General features: G+C 37.8%; 1 protein-coding gene across 1 annotated transcript in view; it reads right to left on the minus strand.

Moving 5' to 3' along the window:
- The window catches only part of sick (sickie), a 501196-nt gene that overhangs the window by 466178 nt on the left and 13743 nt on the right, over positions 1–21275 (minus strand). Inside the window, exon 5 of the mRNA XM_067143723.2 lies at positions 4977–5145. Within this exon, the coding sequence (XP_066999824.2) occupies positions 4977–5145 (169 nt within the window). The remainder of the gene's footprint in view (positions 1–4976; positions 5146–21275) is intronic.

Below are 21275 nucleotides of genomic sequence, written 5' to 3' on the forward strand. Positions count from 1 at the left end.
AATGAGGAGCACGATACTGATATTGACAGTAGCTTCACTTAGTCTGGAGTGAGGAGTTACCACTCTAGGGAGTGTTCAAGAACGGATGGAAGTAGCCACAACATTTAACTGACAATCTCTGGATTGAAAGATTTGAGTAAAATGTTAAGAGATGCTAATTTTAATAAAATTATTATATTTGTAGGTAATAGACAAGGCAAAGACAATTTAATAAGATTGTAAATATAATAGTGTAGTTTAGTGCTCATTTATTATTATTATTATTATTATATTTTAAAATTTTTTTTTGCTATTGGCTTTACGTCGCACTGACACAGATAGCTCTTATGGCGACGATGGGACAGGAAAGGGCTAGGACTGGGAAGGAAGCGGTCGTGGCCTTAATTAAGGTACAGCCCCAGCATTTGCCTGGTGTGAAAATGGGAAACCACGGAAAACCATCTACAGGGCTGCCGACAGTAGGGTTCGAACCCACTATCTCCCAAATACTGGATACTGGCCGCACTTAAGCGACTGCAGCCATCAAGCTCAGTATTATTATTATTATTATTATTATTATTATTATTATTATTATTATTATTATTATTATTATTATTAACTTCATTGGCCACACTGGACCACTTGAGTCTTCCATGTACACTTTTTCTTTGAAGGTTGTACTGTTTGATTCTTCTTACTGAAATCTCTACAGGCCTTCTGTGCATTATTTCAGTTCTTAAGGGTGGTGATTTTATTCTTGTTCTCTGCATCTGTAATTTTGAGTCCAACTGTTCTGAGAACCTCTTGAATTTCTTTGATCCAGTGCCCTCCTGTCTTCTTTCCCAGATTTCTCATCACTAGTTGTCGTAAAATCCTGTTATCTGGTAATCATTTATGACAGTCACCTGTTTTTCTGGGCAGGAGTCAAATAGAGAGGTGGGACAGGAAAGATGAAAATGAGGAGACTGGCACAAGTAAGACACATATTATATATTAATTAGAGATGTCGAACTAAATATGCGGTAAACGATTACAAGAGGAATAGTTAAAAATAAGTTTGGTGTGTAATAAGTAAATAGGTCCAAGAGATATTTTGTAGTGAGTGAAAACCACTGAGGAAGAGGATAATAGGGTCCTCGAAACCTGTACGGATATTAAGTGATAAAGTAGAAGTCTGATAGTCCGGCACGTTTGGGAATGGCCCGGTGCCGGATTACCGAAAATGCCGGACTATCGGGCGGTACCTCTTACTATGATATAGGTTAAGGCGTACAGCGAAAACAGCTGTCACACGGCATTTTGCAGTAAAATGTTGATCAGCAGAATCATTAGTATAATAACTATAGCTCAAAATTACGCCAGCACCAAATTTTCATTCGACACATTCAGTTTACATACATGTAATGTACAATATTTTAGTGTGACTTAAAGAAATCTCATCTTTTTGTTTTTGAGATCGTTGTCGCTTGGCATAAAAGTTATTTCTGAAGATATGTAAATCAATAAGTTCAGTGGCATTATAATTAGCATTACACTCAGCAAAAGTGATGAATTTATTTAGGGACTCTGCAGCTTCTGCCCAGCTGATTCTGTCCTTTTCTTCGGTTTCTTCATCTGACGTTAAAAATTAAATAATTGAAAAAGAGGTTCAACCTATTCAATACGTAAAAGAAAGAAATGTAGTGATTACATTCTTATTTAATAGTAACTATAAATGGGACCGGTTTCGACCCTAGTCCAGGTCATCGTCAGCCGTAAAAACATGTAAAACAATGCATATGAAAAAGAAAAAGATTAAGTGAACTCTGGATCGGTATAAGATGAAACATAAATTAACGATGGGGGTAGAAATTATGAGTCACTTAAAAGAAAACAATACGTAATATTAAGAATGGTAGTATGGCACACGCAATGATAGGCGAAGCCTCACAATGTTTATCATTGCGTGTGCCATACTACCATTCTTAATATTACGTATTGTTTTCTTTTAAGTGACTCATAATTTCTACCCCCATCGTTAATTTTTGTTTCATCTTATACCGATCCAGAGTTCACTTAATCTTTTTCTTTTTCGTATGCATTGTTTTACATGTTTTTACGGCTGACGATGACCTGGACTAGGGTCGAAACCGGTCCCATTTATAGTTACTATTAAATAAGAATGTAATCACTACATTTCTTTCTTTTATGTATTGAATAGGTTGAACCTCTTTTTCAATTATTTAATTTTTAACGTTAATACTGTCAATACGGAACAATGAAATTTTTATCTTTAAAGTCTTCATCTGAGTCACACTCTTATGTATAGGTTGAGGGTTTAATACACTTTGGATAATGTCCTCATCGGTTAGCTCCTGCTCGGTAGGTTCATTGTTATCCATTTGAATCCACTCCGCGAGTTCCTCTTCAGATACGTTATTCAAAGGATTGTTGTTTGTTACACTTCTTACAACATCCAAAACTTCAGACACTGATTCAGGATGTTGTTCCTCCTCAACAGTCTGTGATGTTGAATCAAATGTAGGATCCGCAGTTCACCAAAGTTTTCCCTAGCACCGTTGTAAAGTAACTTTTTTTACTTGAGCCCAGGACAGTGCGACAGCATAGACGGCATCTTGTACATTAAACTTTTTTTGAAATTCAGTTACATCACACTCAGCGTTTAACAGGCTGCGAACGAAAGAACTCCTATAAAAACATTTAAAGTTCTGGATTACCCCTTGATCCATTGGCTGAATCAGTGACATAACATTAGACGGCAGAAGTGTAGCAAATATATTTCCAAAAACTAACTCAGCTACTGGTGGATGTGCTTTACAGTTGTCCAAAAGAAGGATGGCTTTGCTGTCTTCCGGTAGACTAAGGTTTTTGAAGCTTTCTTTGACTTGTGGCACAAAATGATGAAAGAACCAGTCTTTGAATAGGGTGGCGGTCATCCACGCATATGGCTGAGCGTCATAATGAACAGGCAAGTTCGTAACATTTTTAAATGCCCGAGGTTTTCTGGATTTACCAGTTACAAAAGGAGTTATTCGGTGGCTTCCAGACGCATTAGCACATAGCAAAACTGTCAATCTGTCTTTGCTTTTTTGAAACCCTTTAACCGCCTTTTTACCTCCCGCAGCTAGAGTAGATGTTGGTAAGCACCGCCGTAGTAGGCCTGTTTCATCAGCATTGTAAATCTGATCAGCTGTTAGATTATTAACTGCGATTATTTCCTGAAACTCGTCTTTGTATTTTTCTGCTGAATCTTGATTTGCTTGTCTCTCCGGTTACATCAAGTCTTCGAATTCCATGCCAAAACTTAAAGTTTTTGAGCCAACCATCAGAAAAATTGCACTCACTTTCTGCAACACCTAAGTCTTGTCCAAATTTCTTTGCCTTTTCAATAACCATTGGCCCCGTTCGGAGCGTTTCGCACTGAACCATTTGTACAATAAGTTATCTAATTGTTCCAGTTTTAGTTTTTTTAATGTTTGTCTGGAAGCCAATTTTTCAGTTGTTACCGACTGAGAAGCAAATTTCATTAGTTCATCTTTTTGTTTTTTTATGTCGTAAATGGTTGACGAGCCAATATTAAATTCATTCATCAAAATATTTCTATTCTCACCTTTCTCCAGACGTTTGATGATTTCCAGTTTCTGGTTGATGGTCAGAGTTATGTACTTACGTTTTTCTCCTGATTTGGAACTTGAAGGAGGTTTCGGTTTCGAGAACATTGTCACTGCTTAAATTCCAAGAAAACTTCCACAAGGCACTTTGATATGCATGTTCACTACACTACTGTAATACAGATCCTAGATCGCAAGAAAAAATACTATAGCGAAAAATGCTCGTAGTCAAAACAATGAACTGAACCTGTGTGTGGTGACAGCCAACAATGCCGATTGTGTCTACTAATAGCAGACGCATAGTGGACACTTCCGGGTAGTGTTGAACCGCGCCGTGCGCTTTAACTGTCACAAAAGTAAAAATTAGATTTAAAAAAATTATCCTGGAAAGGTGCCGGACCATTGGGCGTTCCGGACTATTGGACGCCGGATGAATGGAATTCTACTGTAAATAATTAATGAAATAATTATAAGTATTGACAAGGCTGAATTCAAACATCAAATGCGTATTTATTGCAGTAGAGGAATAAAACAACACTTGCTGCAAGGTAACCCCTGTGCAAGGGGAGGAGAATATATCCCCATTTGCCCAATCGGAGACCAGGGTCTCTAAGGTAGTCTCCTCATTTTCATCTTTTCTGTCCCACCTCTCATATTTGACTCCTGCCCAAAAAACAGGTGACTGTTGGTATCATAATTATAGCCACGGGACTTTCAGTTTTACATGAACAGCCAAAAGAACCCTTTATCAGGCCTTATTAATTTAAATAACAACAGACAGCCTTAAAACTTGCACCATTAATAGTAAAGATAATAGCAGGCTCCATGCTGCAGAAATAAGTTCCCAAGATCATTGCTCCAAATAATAAAAAGAGAGAAGGTCCAAAATTAAGATTCTTTTCACTATTTGTTTTATGTTGTACTGACAGTGACAGGTCTTATGGGACTATGGGACTCTTGAACCCACTATCTCCCAGATGCAAGCTTGCAGCTCCATGCCCCTAAGTGCATGGCCAACTTGCCCAGTGTCAACATCCTCTCCCCCCCCACCGAAAATACCCACTTGAGTTTTCCTCCAAATAAAAACAGTGTTAGGTTTATGAGATGCAGGGAGTTTTATTTTCCAACCATTTATGGTCTTCCCCTTTAATCTTTTCCTCTTCTGAAAAGGACTAAGAAGAATTTTACTTCCCCTGAAAACAGCGTTTACCACCATAACCCCCACCCCCATGAAAGGAGACAACCTGAGACAGTCCCAGCGGACAGTGTCATTCTGAACTCCAGAAGTCACCAGAAGGTAGATCTTAGAACAATCATAACTGGATGAAAATGGGGGCTCAAACTAGACGTTCTGTTAGAAGTAACTGCATATTACAACCAACTCACCTAAACGAGAAGAATGAATGTTATGTCCAATTCCACGACTAGATATGGACAGACCACTGGTATATCCACGTAACAATGGTTGCATTGGTTTAACATTCATAACTGTGTCCTCTTCTTCACCAAACGTTGTTTCTTGGGACTGTACTTGAACCTTTTCTTCAGTTATGACCTATACCATAAATTTAAAACATATTAACACTAGCCTAGTTAGATCACACAGAAAAAATACATCAAATTACAGGATCTATGTAGGGAAGTCAATAAGTATCTGCAATTTTGCTCTAATTGTCTTTAGGTTGGCTCTATGATGTTGTGTGCTCACCAGCCACTAGATGGCACCGTTACCTACATCTGTGATAGGTTTCAACGTCATCAGATCAGTACAGCTTGCGCTGTTGCGACGTAAAGATGGCCGCACCTCTCTCTGTTTGCACCAGGGAAGAACATTGTTCCATAATCCATTTTCTGTGGTATGAGGGTGTACCAGGAGTGGAAATTCATAGAAGACTTTGAACACAATATGAAGACAATGTTTTGCCACAGCAAAGTGTTCGTCAGTGGACTGAACAGTTCAAAAGGTGTCCCACGAGTGTGAAGGATGAGGAAAGATCTAGGCGTCCATCTGCAGCCGTAAATGATGCCAATATTGAACAAAAGTCATATGATCCTAAATAACAGACGAGCAACTGTTGATGACGTGGCAAACCATATGCACAATAGCAATGGTTCTGCATATGAAATCATGCATAACAGCTTAACTTTCACAGTCTGTTCAAGATGGGTTTCAAAACAACTCAATGAAGAGCAGAAGCGCAATCGTGTGAGAATCTGTCAGCACCTACTGGACTGTCATGCTAACGAAGGTGAAAAGTTTCTGAAATGGAACACCACTGGAGATGAAACATGAGTTCACCACTTCGAACCAGAGAGCAAACGTCAGAACATGGAATGGAAGCATCCCGGATCCCCAGTCAAAAAGAAATTCAAGAGTCAACCTTCTGCAGGAAAAGTGATGCTTACAGTATTTTGGGACCCTCGAGGGCCAATCCTGGAACATTACCAGGAAAAGGGGGAAACAGTAAACGTGAACAATACATTAATATGCTGGTAAACAAGCTGAAACCTGCAATTCGTAACAAACACAGAGGTCGATTATCGGAAGGAGTTCTTTTGTTGGATGACTGCACGTCCACATACCGCTCAAACTCTTCAGATACTGCATTTTGAGGTGTTGGAGCATCCTGTGTACAGTCCCAATCTTGCCCCGTCGAATTACCACCTGTTTGGTCCACTTAAAAATGCTTTAAGAGGCCGCTGATTCAGTCCCCATCAACAGGTGAAGGAAGTGGTGCATACGTGGCTTGCTGCACAACTAAAAACTTCTTTTTTGCAGAGGGTATCAGAAAGCTTGTGAAATGGTGGACCATGTACATTGAAAAGCAGGGTGACTATGTTGAAAAATGATATCAATTAAAAAAAATGTGTACCGTTTTTGTAATATATTATAAAAACTGATTTCAGATACTTACTGACTTGCCCTCGTAAATATACAGGAAAATTGAAACTAGATGATCAGTTTACCAATACAGTTGAACCTGAGTTATACATATATCAAGGTGAAGAGCAGGTGTAAAGTATAACTAAGAGTTACTTACTAATCAGATTTAGATATTGTCATATAAATATTGAAATAATTTTCTGTTTTCAGGAATAAGATTAAAGACAGGTTATTTCAGAAATATAAGTTAATAAAGTAAATTGTACTTTATGATTACTTGAGTTATCCATGCACCCCTGAGGTTTATTGTATTATTTATTTTTCTTTATTTTTGTCACCGTATTTTGAAACATATGAACTGCACGCTTGAAATTCGAGTACACTCTCAACTGCAATTGAGCTGCCGCATGCTTTGTACAAGAAATGAACACTAAACAATGTACTGTATAGGAGTTCTTTGTCAGTGTTGTGTGATAGCAGTCAAGGCTGCGAGGCAAACGGAAGTGCTTTTAACTTTAAAACAAAAGCTTGAATTAATTGCAAAGTTCAAGAAAGGAGAGTCAGTAAAGAAATTAGCAAAAGACTATCAGATTGGTGTTCAGACTATTAGAGACATTAAAAACAGCAAACAGAAATGCACAGAAATCACCTAAAATCAAAACTAAAATCTACGAAGAAGTCGACTTACGACAACTTGGACCTCTTTCTCACAACCACGCGATACGATCAATTATATCTGAAAGAGACAGGGATGTATTCTAGTTTAACAGCCATGTAGTAAAAGAACTGAAGGTGCACCTGAGTCAATTATCACCTTGAGGCAGTCGTATTAATAGTCATAACTTTTTTTTATTTTATTTTTTTTATTTTTACACAATTTGTTTTACGAAGCACTGACACAGATAGACAGCAAAGACCTAGGAGAGGGAACAAAGCAGCCATGGCCTGAATTAAGGTACAACCCCAGTATTTGCCTGATGCGAAAATGGGAAACCACGGAAAACCATCTTCAGGGCTGCTGACAGTGGGGTTCAAACCCACTACCTTCCGGAGGCAAGTTCACAGCTGCACACCCCTAACCACACAGCCAAACGTCCGGTCGGGATTTTCTATATTACTTTACTTTACCTTTATGCCGCGCAGTCACTTCCCATGACCTTTGCTACACCACTGCAGCCCTCCGACATTTGCAGCTGAAGTCCAGCTGCCAACAATGCCAACTCTAATGTATTGCATTTCAAATTCACCTGTATTTTGATAACAGGAAATTCATATAATATGGCATTATTTTAACTCTTTGTCGCGTCGGCCACTACTCGTTTCCAACAATATGTTTTTCTCCTGCAATTCTCCTTAAAGTCTGTTGGCTCAGTGGAGATGTCACTGATGACTGATCAAGCCAATTTTTGCATGATATATGCGGCCACATAGGTCACATCTGAGTTGGGTGGAGGACGCGGTTGGATCTGACATAGTTTCTACTTTTTACGGGTTTCAGTTTCTCACCTGCAACGTGCCTGCTCCAACAGTGAGACACCTTCTGCAGTAGCTTTGCGCCAAAGAACACATAACTGTTACATACAAATCAACTGCCTCGTAATCTATCTCTTAGTTAAATGCCATGCGGTCACTCCCCACGACCTTCGTTACACTACCACACCCCTCTGACATCTACAGCTGAAGTCCCGCCGCCAACAAAATCAAACCTAACGTATCGCATTTCTAACTCGCCTGTGTTTTGATGAAGGGAAATGAATACATTGGTGACATTATTTTAATTCTGTTATGCATAAATAAACTGCATTTAATGAAATACATAACACTGAATTACACATAAATTCGTTTTGCACAAATGAGGTTTAATTAACATGTTTTTTAAGTTATATTTTGTCAGGACCTACAAAAATCCATGTATAAAGCAGAATTATGCAGAACTGAGTTATACATAAACCAGTCTAAATTGTAAATTGTACCTTAATAAATTTAGCCAACAGAAAAACATGCTACTTCTCTGAGCAGTGATTTTAGTTTTAAGGACCTTAAAAACCTGCAACAGTATTTTGACAGACATATACTTCTTTTGCACTTAACTGTCATACTTTTTCCTTTGATCTCGGAGGCGTTTTGCAAAATATTTGTAAGGATAATGTCAAGAGGTTTAATCATTTGTAACATTCCATATGACAGGCTGGTTTTCTTTGCAAGTCTTTCTTATTCTCAGGTTGTTATAAGACTTAGAAATGACAACACTGCAATTACTGACAGGAGAGCTACGAGGTAGCAGTAGTGTGTAATATGAACTCAGAAATTGGTCAGTAAGGAAACATGTATGCGTTAAATAGAGGAAACAGTTAAGCAACATTGGTAAGTAATGGATATGCCCAAATAAGTAAAAGTGGAGTGATTTCATTCTTGTGCAAATAAGGTGCTTTGATCAGCTCTGCTAATGATCCATGATAATGCATACCCCCATGCTGCTAACGCAAGAATGGGGCTTATGGATCAGCTGCCTTAGAGCCAAGATCTCTTCCCTTTTGAATCAACCCCCTGTGGATGGGGCAGTAGAATAACATCCACAGTATCCCCTGCCTGTCGTAAGAGGCAACTAAAAGTGGCCCCAGGGGCTCTCAGCTTGGGAGCGTGGATTTGCAACCGCGGGGCTCTTAGCTGAGTCCTTGCATTGCTTCCACTTACTTGTGCCAGGCTCCTCACTTTCATATATCCTATCCGACCTCCCTTAGTTAACTCTTGTTCTTCTGCGACCCCGACGGTATTAGAGCACTCAAGGCCTAGGGAGTCTTTCATTTTCATGCCCTTCGTTGCCCTTGCCTAACACCTTCATTTTTCGAAGTGTCGGGTCCCTTCCATTTTTTCTCTCTGATTAGTGTTATACAGAGAATGGTTGCCTAGTTGTACTTCCTCTTAAAACAATAATCACCACCACCATCACCACCTCACACATGGTTAAGTTTGTTTATATGATGCTGTTTGAGTAAGAAGCCTATGGAGTGATATTACAATTTTTAAGAATGAAATTGAATATGTGCATTCAAATACTATTGAAATTAGAAAATAACTAATGAGTAAGCCACAGTACGGAAATCATCTCCAAAAAAGTAAGTTCTGAACTGCCGTAACTGATTGCCATTTCATACATTTAAAAAAATCTCTTCAGACTTTTATGAAAAATCGGATATAACAACAATCTGCTATAGCGAGTAAATTTTTTGCTGTTATGAATTCTCATTATACAGTGCAACCTCGATTCTCCATTTTTGGAGGTACCACAAAAAAAAAAAATGTACACCACAGTAAAACGGAAAATCCAGGAATGAATGAACCATTAACAATTTGTCTAAACATCACAAAAATGAAATGAAATGTATAATGGTGCTGCGCCTTATATCGGCTCATACAGAAGAACTGTACTTCGTTTGTGGCTTCCGAGGAATAATAGCGGTTTAATTTTTGGTATTAAAAGCGTGTGATTTTGTTCTTGTATAATATTGTTTTTGGGGTAATATTTAATATGAATTCTGTGCTATAAATGTCCGCCATCTTGGTAATTGCAGCAATTATTCCATAAATAACACTATCTAGAGGTCACTCCATATATCTGAATAACACTTTTGACCTAACTGCCCCCTTTTTGGTTTCCTTTGTCATTATTTCCATAAAAACCTTGAATAAGATATGCACTATTCTTTATATTCTCGGTGTTACCTAGGTCACACAGCCGGCCACTATTGTCAGCCATCTTTAAGACCGGCAATGCGACACTTCTGTACTGGACAGCATACTACATTGTTACCTGGTCAGTTCACGTGGGGTTTAGTTCCGAACTGAGTACAAGCTAACCATAACCCTGCGTGAGACACTGGGATGGGGCTCTCAACCCCGACACGGCGCGTCCCAATGGCTAATAGGGGAAGTTTCCTGTAGATATACAGGACAAGTGCGGATAAGACCTAGTCAAATAAGCACTCGCGGATCAACTGAGGTGAATAGAACTGTGGTCAACGGCTTCGATGGCAGATGAGGACTTATGTCTCAATGGCAGAGAGGGCGGAAGAACCAAAAATGAAATCCACATCGCGCCTGGCTTGGATCGAGCGGTAAAGTGGTCAGCGTCTGTTTACCTAGTAGGTACGGCTGTAAAAATTACGTTCCAGGAACTAGTAATCCCTGGTCCTAAACTCTCAGTGGAAACACTGGACTAATCGTTGATTACAAGCAATTATGATTCGTGAGAGTAACTACAGAATTACCCCAGGTGGTAACCAATCCACCCGTCCATGGACGGCAACCAGGTCTTCAGATTCTGGGGGACCTGGGCTACCACGATCACAGAGAAAGTCGGAGTTCTCTGACAAACTACCATCAAAGAAACCCACATACATTGGGACCTTCAACATTAACACGTTACTACAACCAGGCGAACTACACACCTTAACATCAGAACTAGATCGACAAAGGATACAGATACTAGCTCTTCAGGAAACACACCTTACGGATGAAAACACACTAGACTATGGTAATTTTCAAAAGTAAAACAGACAAACGAATAGGAAGAGGTGGCACCCCTCTTTTGGGTATGGCCTTTGTAGTTCACAAAAGCATAGTTGATTCGATAAAAGAAGTCACTCCTATACACAATAGAGTGATGACCATGCGCGTACAATGTGCGAACAAAAAAATATACAATAATTAATGTACATGCCCCCACGAACATTGAAAATAAGGACTTGCAGAAAGCAGAACAACACTGGTCTAATCTCAAAAAAATCTTGGCAGCAGTCCCCAGAGAAGATACAAAGATATTGCTAAGTGATTTCAATGCAGACATTGGTAGGGAAAAAGAATACCAAAAGACCGTATGCAAATACCCAGCTCATAAATTCACCAACAAGAATTGCATGAGACTTATTGAGCTGTGTCAACAGAACAATCTGAAGGCAATGTCCACCTCTCTGAGGAAGCACCGTCGAAAACAGAAGACCTGGAGATCACCTTTATAATCTCTTGGAGAATATCAGATTAATCATGTAGCCATCACACATCCTTTACAGAAAGAAATTCATGATGTGCAAGTTCAAAGAGGAGCTAATATTGATTCTGACCACTATTTAGTGCGTATCAAAGTGAAATTTACCCCGAAAAGAATCCACTACAAGATATCTCATCTTCAGAAGTTCGGCACGAAAAAGATAAAGGAAACTAACAAAAAAGAAGAACGGCAAAAGGAAAAGGCGGACACCTGGCAACAGTTCCAGGACAAGATCGTTACAAGAGCTAAATAGACTATTCTATTGAAGAAGAATACGAAACACCCTTGGTGGGACTCTGCATGTGAAGAAGCACTGGAAAAGCGGAAGAGAGCCAATCAATCAATCAATCAATCAATCAATCAATCAATCAATCAATCACTACTGATCTGCACTTAGGACAATCGCCCACGTGACAGATTCCCTATCTGTTGTTTTCCTAGCCTTTACTTAAATGATTGCAAAGAAATTGGAAAATTATTGAACATTTCCTTTGGTAAGTTATTCCAATCCCTAACTCCCTTTCCTATAAACGAATATTTGTCCCAATTTGTCCTCTTGAATTCCAACTTTATCTTCATATTGTGATCTTTCCTACTTTTAAAGACACCACTCAAATTTATTCATCTACTGATGTCCTCCCACGCCATCTCTCCACTGACAGCTCGGAACATACCACTTATTACAAGTAATGAAATTCATTTTCGTCCGTATTGGAAGTGTCATAAAATGTATATAGGAAAATATTTAATATTTATTTCCACCTATTCAATACAATACAAGATGTTGGCATTTAAGTTAAAACATTTTTTAAATGTGAGACATGTTTCGCCTCATAATGTGAGGCATCTTCAGTCACTATGAAAATCTTATTATTTTTGTCAGGCAACAGGTTAAACTTATTCTAAAATGTGTTTGATGATGATTGAAGACGAGATAAAAATTTTACAGTTATTGTAAAAATGTTCATGAATGACTAAAAATCTAATATAATGATAAACTCATGTGTAGTTCACTTGTTGAATAGAATGTCATTTGATGGTACAGTAGCATAGATGATGGCTTGAAGCCTTAGTCAATACTAGATATCTAACACATAGTGGAAGGCATATAAAAACATTTCAGTGAGGATATACAATACATTCAAATGATATTTAGAAAACTAGTAAATTCTTAGGAGGTACACTTAAAGTTGGAGGTGTCATATACTTATAAGTGACAGTTGATGGCTTAAAGCCGTAGTCAATGTTTGAAGTGTAAGTAAAATAACATGCTAATATATAGTGAATAAATATGAAATAAAGTACACTGTTGAATATAAAATGTAAAGGAAAAACATTCCAATTTGCTGGGCCATTATTATTTAACGTTGGCGTATATTTGCCCGTGATGTTTAATGGTCAACAGTTCATAGGTTATATATAGATTTGTTCGGCGAGATTGTGTTGACACGAAGTTTATAGTTAGCTTAATTTATTTTAAGTCATCCAAGTAAGGTTTGTAGAAATGATGGTGAGCTGTTATTCTCTACGTTGGTATGATTTTGATGCGAAGGTTGAATGGCTGTTGTTTTCTTCATCTGAATGACAATATATTTTCAAAACACTGATAATGGAAAATTTATATTATTGAAGATATTATGGAAGTTTGATGGGGCTGTTGAATTATTTTTGTGATTGGTTGGTTCTGAAATGAAGAAAAAAATGTAGTTAATTTTGATGAGAATGAAAAGAAACTTGGGAAGGTTTTGTCAAAGTGTTGTTGGAGAGAAGATGTTGGTGCTTACCTATGGCGTTGTTGGCCCGTTTGACTTGTTGTGTGAAGCGTTATCAGGATACTAGTGATCACTAACGTTTTTACTCCTTGTGTTGTATGTATGCCGTCTGTTGCCTGACAAAAATAATAGGGTTTTGATAGTGACTGAAGATGCCTCACATTATGAGGTGAAACTTGTCTCACATTTAAAAAATGTTTTAACTTAAATGCCAACATCTTGTATTGTATTGAATAGGTGGAAATAAATTTAAATGTTTTCCTATATACATTTTACATACCACTTAATTGAGCACCTCGTCTCCTTTCTCCCAAGTCTTCCCAGCCCAAACTTTGCAACATTTTTGTAACACTACTCTTTTGTTGGAAATCACACAGAACAAATCGAGGTGCTTTTCTTTTGATTTTTTCCAGTTCTTGAATCAAGTAATCCTGGTGAGGGTCCCATACACTGGAATCATACTCTAGTTGGGGTCTTACCAGAGACTTATATGCCCCCTCCTTTACAACCTTACTACAACCCCTAAATACCCTCATAACCATGTGCAGAGATTTGTACCCTTTATTAACAATCATATTTATGTGATTACCCCAATGAAGGTCTTTTCTTATATTAATACCTAGGTACTTACAATGATCCCCAAAAGGAAATTTCACCCCATCAACACAGTAATTAAAACTGAGAGGACTTTTCCTATTTGTGAAACTCGCAACCTGACTTTTAACCCCGTTTATCATCATACCATTGCCCACCGTCCATCTTACAACACTATTGAGGTCACCCTGCAGCCGCTCACAATCTTGTAACTTATGTTATTACTCTGTACAGATTAACATCGTCTGCAAACAGCCTTATCTCCGATTCCACTTCTTTACACATATCATTGATATATGTAAGAAAACATAAACGTCCAATAATACTGCCTTGAGGAATTCCCCTCTTAATTATTATAGGGTCAAATAAAGCTTTGTCTATTCTAATTCTCCGAGTTCTATTTTCTAGAAATATAGCCACCCATTCAGAAATATAACTGTAAGAAGTCACTCGAGACCCAACAACATTATCTTCAGACAAGGAAGGAAGTGTCAAAAGTAATCAGGCAAACGAAGAGGAGATACATGAAGGACCAACTGGAATCTATAGTAAAAGATTTCCGAGATCACAATATGCGAGACTTCTACAGGACTTTCGCAGGAAGAATCCGTGGATACACCCCACAGAATTTATGCTTCCGAAAACAAGGCGGAAAACTCGCACTGTCTAACCAGGATAATTGTAAGGAGTTGGTTCGATATTTCTCTGAATTACTCAATTGCCAGAAGCCAACATTACGATGGGCCAAAGAAACTCCTGTACACATAAACCCTGAATCTCCACCATCTACCAAAGAAGAAATCCAGAGACACATCTTCAGACTCAAAAATAACAGGGCGTCTGGAGAAGACGGCATAGTTGCAGAACTCTTTAAGAATATACGCCCAAATACACTTGAGCTCATACCAATAATCATGGACATCTGGAAAAAAGAAAAGCTAACTTACCTGAAGAATGGAAATGTGGACTTATCCATCCGGTACACAAGAAAAGTGACAAAACCGATGTAAATAACTACAGAGGGATTTCTCTTGTTCAAGTCACCTACAAGATTCTCTCCGCGTGTCTTCTTCAAAGAGTACAAGAACAGCTTGAACACAAAATTGGAGAATATCAAGCCGGTTTCCGACCTGGGCGGTCCTGTGTTGAACAAATTTTTAACTTGAAGACAATATTGAAATATAGAGAAACCCAAAGCTCTCCGATTATTTGTAGTTTCGTCAACTTCAAGAAAGCGTACGATTTGGTCGATCAACAGTCTCTTTTTAACATCTTAGAAGAACAAGGGCTTGACCCAAAGACATTAAAACTCATCAAGGAAACGCTCACGGAAACGAAGTCAACGTGAAATTCATGGGTGAAGTATCGGAGCCCTTTGCCATTAAGACCGGCGTGCGACAGGGTGACGGATTGTCACCACTGCTTTTCAACCTTGTTCTAGACAAAGTCAGTCGAGAATGGGAGAAGGAATTGAAAGTTCAGAAGCAGAAACCCATTCAACTTGGCCGAAAGAACGATGACATAAAGGTTAGTTGTTTAGCTTTTGCAGACGACCTAGCGATACTAACAGGCAGTGATATTTCAGCGATCAAACAGACTGAAGTCCTCAAGGAATGCGCTGAGAAAACTGGACTACAAATCTCATTCGAGAAGACCAAGTTTAAAAATAGGAGAGGATTTCCACCAATCAATACTTATTTATTGTACACATTAAACTACAGGACCGGTTTCGACCTCATATTCAAGGTCATCTTCAGCTGAACCATATATACATATTAATATAATGAAGCTTTGATTAAGATTGTGGTGTTGAAGGAATGCCATATGATGATGATGATGTACATTTAGTTACATACAAATGGGGCACGTCTTAGCGTGAGCTGGCGTATATGTCGTTCTGTGCATATTGCAACTGTATGTCTAAAATGTTGAAGGTCTTAAAACTAGTGTATAAAACACGTCTTTTCCTAAACTAACTTATATATATGTACAAGATAAAAACAATACATAAAAACACTTCATGTACATGAACATTCGTTCTTGCTTGGTGGTCAATACATCGACTAACTTCCGTATTTAAGTCTTATTCACAGTTGTACACTTCAGCTGCTATTCATAGAGTTTGTAAAATTGCATGGATAAAAGTTTTGTCTTCCTGTGCGTATGTGAGATGAAACACTTTCAATTTAAAAAGGGTGCCAAATGTATGGATGAAATTCAAGTAAAATATGTTCAGCTCTGCTGTGTGTGTTGCCCTTTTATAAGAACCAGTTCATGTTTACTTATTGGCGTCCGTAAATCTGGGTGACATTGGTTTCAAAGTAGTGGCTCCTTTCCCATTTGTAGCTGTGCAATGATGTTATGTTTATCTGTGGAAGATAAGATTGAGTTATAAATGATATTGTGCGGAGGAATGTCTAAGGGTTATGTGTGTGAATTGGAATATGTACTTACTGTTGTTGGTGTAGCTGAGTTGTGTTTGACATGCGAGCTTGTAATGTACTACTTCGTGTTCTTCTTGGGCTTATGCTAGCTGCTGTGAGGGGAAGGAAAGGAGGGGTAGGGAGAGTTGTTGTTGTAGGGGTAGGGATGGAGCTGGGTGTGTTGTTTGGTGTTTTTCTGTTGCTTGTTGCATTGTGTTTATCGATTAACTTAAGGTAAGGGTTTTTTAAGGCGGGGATAACTGTATTGAAGATGATGTTAGTTTTTTCTGTGATTTCATTTATGTTGTAATTTGGATTGGTGTACTGATCCAAAGTGATGTAGAATTCTTCTGTTATGTTGAGCAGGGGGCCTTTGGGGTTTATGTTTAGGATTTGCATATTGTTATCGATGTTTGTGAAACTGTGTTTATAGTCTGCGACATGTTGTCCTATTGAGGAAAAATGATTGTGTTTCACTGCATTTATGTGTTCGTTATATCGGGTTAGGAAGTTTCTACCGGTACGTCCGATATAGCTGGTCTCGCAGTTATTACATTTGATGCGGTATACCCCTGAGTGGTTGTATTTGTTGTTGCTGTTGATTGTCCTGATATTGTGTATGATGTTGGTACTATTGTGTGTAGTTCTGAATGCTATTCTTAGGTTATGTTTTTTAAAAATGTTAGTTATGGGGTATATGTGTACATTGTTGAAAGTGAATAGTGCATAGTCTTTCTTGGGTTCGTTTACTTTTGTTAGTTTGGTTTTGGGTTGGGATTTTATTTTGTGAATGATTTTGTTAACCATGTCTTTCTTGAATCCATTGTTTTTAGCTATGTCATGAATTAATTGTAATTCTTTGTTTAGATCTTCTTTTGTTAACGGTATATTGAATGCTCTGTGTATCATGCTATAGTAGGCTGCTCTTTTGTGTATGTTGGGGTGAACGGAATCCATTTTAATTGTATTTGAGGTATGCGTGGGTTTTCTGTATATTCTGTAAGAAAGGTGGTCATCATGTCTAGTAGTCGTTATGTCCAGGTAGTTCAGTTTGTGATTGTTTTCGGATTCCATGGTAAATTTTATATGGGTATCTATTGCATTAAGTTTATCTAATATATCAGTTTCATTTGTGGACCTATTGTCGAGGATAATAAAGATATCATCAACAAATCTACACCAAAAAAATATATGGTCTATTTTGTTGATGAAATAGACCATATATTTTTTTGGTGTAGATTTGTTGATGATATCTTTATTATCCTCGACAATAGGTCCACAAATGAAACTGATATATTAGATAAACTTAATGCAATAGATACCCATATAAAATTTACCATGGAATCCGAAAACAATCACAAACTGAACTACCTGGACATAACGACTACTAGACATGATGACCACCTTTCTTACAGAATATACAGAAAACCCACGCATACCTCAAATACAATTAAAATGGATTCCGTTCACCCCAACATACACAAAAGAGCAGCCTACTATAGCATGATACACAGAGCATTCAATATACCGTTAACAAAAGATCTAAACAAAGAATTACAATTAATTCATGACATAGCTAAAAACAATGGATTCAAGAAAGACATGGTTAACAAAATCATTCACAAAATAAAATCCCAACCCAAAACCAAACTAACAAAAGTAAACGAACCCAAGAAAGACTATGCACTATTCACTTTCAACAATGTACACATATACCCCATAACTAACATTTTTAAAAAACATAACCTAAGAATAGCATTCAGAACTACACACAATAGTACCAACATCATACACAATATCAGGACAATCAACAGCAACAACAAATACAACCACTCAGGGTATACCGCATCAAATGTAATAACTGCGAGACCAGCTATATCGGACGTACCGGTAGAAACTTCCTAACCCGATATAACGAACACATAAATGCAGTGAAACACAATCATTTTTCCTCAATAGGACAACATGTCGCAGACTATAAACACAGTTTCACAAACATCGATAACAATATGCAAATCCTAAACATAAACCCCAAAGGCCCCCTGCTCAACATAACAGAAGAATTCTACATCACTTTGGATCAGTACACCAATCCAAATTACAACATAAATGAAATCACAGAAAAAACTAACATCAATACAGTTATCCCCGCCTTAAAAAACCCTTACCTTAAGTTAATCGATAAACACAATGCAACAAGCAACAGAAAAACACCAAACAACACACCCAGCTCCATCCCTACCCCTACAACAACAACTCTCCCTACCCCTCCTTTCCTTCCCCTCACAGCAGCTAGCATAAGCCCAAGAAGAACACGAAGTAGTACATTACAAGCTCGCATGTCAAACACAACTCAGCTACACCAACAACAGTAAGTACATATTCCAATTCACACACATAACCCTTAGACATTCCTCCGCACAATATCATTTATAACTCAATCTTATCTTCCACAGATAAACATAACATCATTGCACAGCTACAAATGGGAAAGGAGCCACTACTTTGAAACCAATGTCACCCAGATTTACGGACGCCAATAAGTAAACATGAACTGGTTCTTATAAAAGGGCAACACACACAGCAGAGCTGAACATATTTTACTTGAATTTCATCCATACATTTGGCACCCTTTTTAAATTGAAAGTGTTTTATCTCACATACGCACAGGAAGACAAAACTTTTATCCATGCAATTTTACAAACTCTATGAATAGCAGCTGAAGTGTACAACTGTGAATAAGACTTAAATACGGAAGTTAGTCGATGTATTGACCACCAAGCAAGAACGAATGTTCATGTACATGAAGTGTTTTTATGTATTGTTTTTATCTTGTACATATATATAAGTTAGTTTAGGAAAAGACGTGTTTTATACACTAGTTTTAAGACCTTCAACATTTTAGACATACAGTTGCAATATTGCACAGAATGACATATACGCCAGCTCACGCTAAGACGTGCCCCATTTGTATGTAACTAAATGTACATCATCATCATATGGCATTCCTTCAACACCACAATCTTAATCAAAGCTTCATTATATTAATATGTATATATGGTTCAGCTGAAGATGACCTTGAATATGAGGTCGAAACCGGTCCTGTAGTTTAATGTGTACAATAAATAAGTATTGATTGGTGGAAATCCTCTCCTATTTTTAATTGTGCAATTGTCAATACGGAAATGAAGATTATAGATTACGACGACCAAGTTTATTTGAACTAAATTTGACATTCAGGAATTACAAACAAAATATGGACAGATCAAACGAGTTCCATACTTTAAATATCTCAGTGAGATCCTAGAACCAACAGGGTTGGAAAAGGAAGCACAGAAAGTTTGATTACAAAAACTCAAAAGAGCATATTGGAGAACCCGTGACATCTACAACAAGAAATGCATGTCCAACCATACAAAAATCAAACATTATAATACGGTGATTAAACCTGAAGTGCTGTATGCAAGTGAAATCTTGATAATTAATAATAAAGGTGATCTGGAAAACATCTTGAAGGAGGAAAGGAAGATCTTGAGGCAAATTCTGGGCCCAGAGAAAAAAGAAGAAGGGTATAGACTCAAATCACGTAAAGCTACGGAAAGACTGTCCAACCTTGCCACAAACGTTAGAAAACGAAGACTGAAATTCTATGGACACGTTCACAGACTATCGTCTTCAAGGCTAACCCACAAGATTTTGACATATACTGAAAAACTGATGAACGTACCATGGATACAAGATGTTAAAAATGATCTGGAAAAGGCCCAGATAGAACCATCAGAAATACTGAACAGAAACATTTACCATCACAAGATAAATAGTTGGGTCGTAAAGCCAGAGAATGAAGTCCCTAAAAGATCAGGGACTAAGTGGTCAGAAGGAAACAGGCACACAGTGAAAGAATGAAAGCAATATGGTCTGTTAGAAAGGCAAATCATAAATGTAACGTGTGATCCAACATGGTCTATATGCAAATAATAATAATAATAATAATAATAATAATAATAATAATAATAATAATAATAATAATAATATAATCTTACAAACACCCCTAAACCAAACCAAACTACAGCCCCAATGGGCCTTCCGCTTACCAAGCACTGGTGCTCGGTCCGAAGACCTGCAGATTACGAGGCAATGCATGGTCAGTGTAACGAATCCTCTCGGTCGTTATTCCTGGCTCTCTAGACTGGGGTCGACATCTCGCCATTAAATAGCTTATCAATTAAAGGTAATCGTAAATGAGAGAACCTGGAGCCAGCCCTCATATCTAGGTAAAAATGCCTGACCTGGCCGGGAATTGAACCCGAGCCCTCCGGGTGAAAGGCAGGCAAGTTAGACTGCGGGGCCGCCTTCAAACATTAAATTAATTACGGTATGCGACTTAAAAATCTCGAAACTTTACATTCAGTTTTACCAGGGAAACTTTGTCAGTTTCCTCCGAAAACTTCTTTCAGTTCAGTTATCTTGATCAGCCAAACTCTTCGAAAAATCTAATACCAGAAACGCCAAGCCAAACAACAATTGACCACAAGTAGTTTTTAATTCTCTAATCTAATAAAATAAAGCACATTAGATACAAAAGCATCCAACATGATGGCGAAATCCCTTTTTTACTTTATCTTCCATTGTCATTTGGTCACCAGTATACTGTATAAAGATAATTTAAAAGTCACCACCTTATCAATACACAGATTTATTTACTTCAAAATTGGTAAATTAGGTCAAGACCGGTTTCAATCCCTAAGGGATCATCTTCAGTTGACACACATATAAAAAAGATATTTACAAAAACATCACAAGAAGTATAAATAACAACCTAATCGATACTTTATTAATGCCTCAGGCAAAATTGAATAAAATTAAAACTTACAGGACATGTTTCGACCACTTAGTGGTCCTCTTCAGCTGTATAAATAAAGAACTGAAAAGAAAAACATTATGACAATAAGCACAAATAAAAGT

This window comes from Anabrus simplex, chromosome 3 (genome assembly GCF_040414725.1).
Source record: "Anabrus simplex isolate iqAnaSimp1 chromosome 3, ASM4041472v1, whole genome shotgun sequence".
Classification (NCBI taxonomy): Eukaryota; Metazoa; Arthropoda; class Insecta; order Orthoptera; family Tettigoniidae; genus Anabrus; species Anabrus simplex.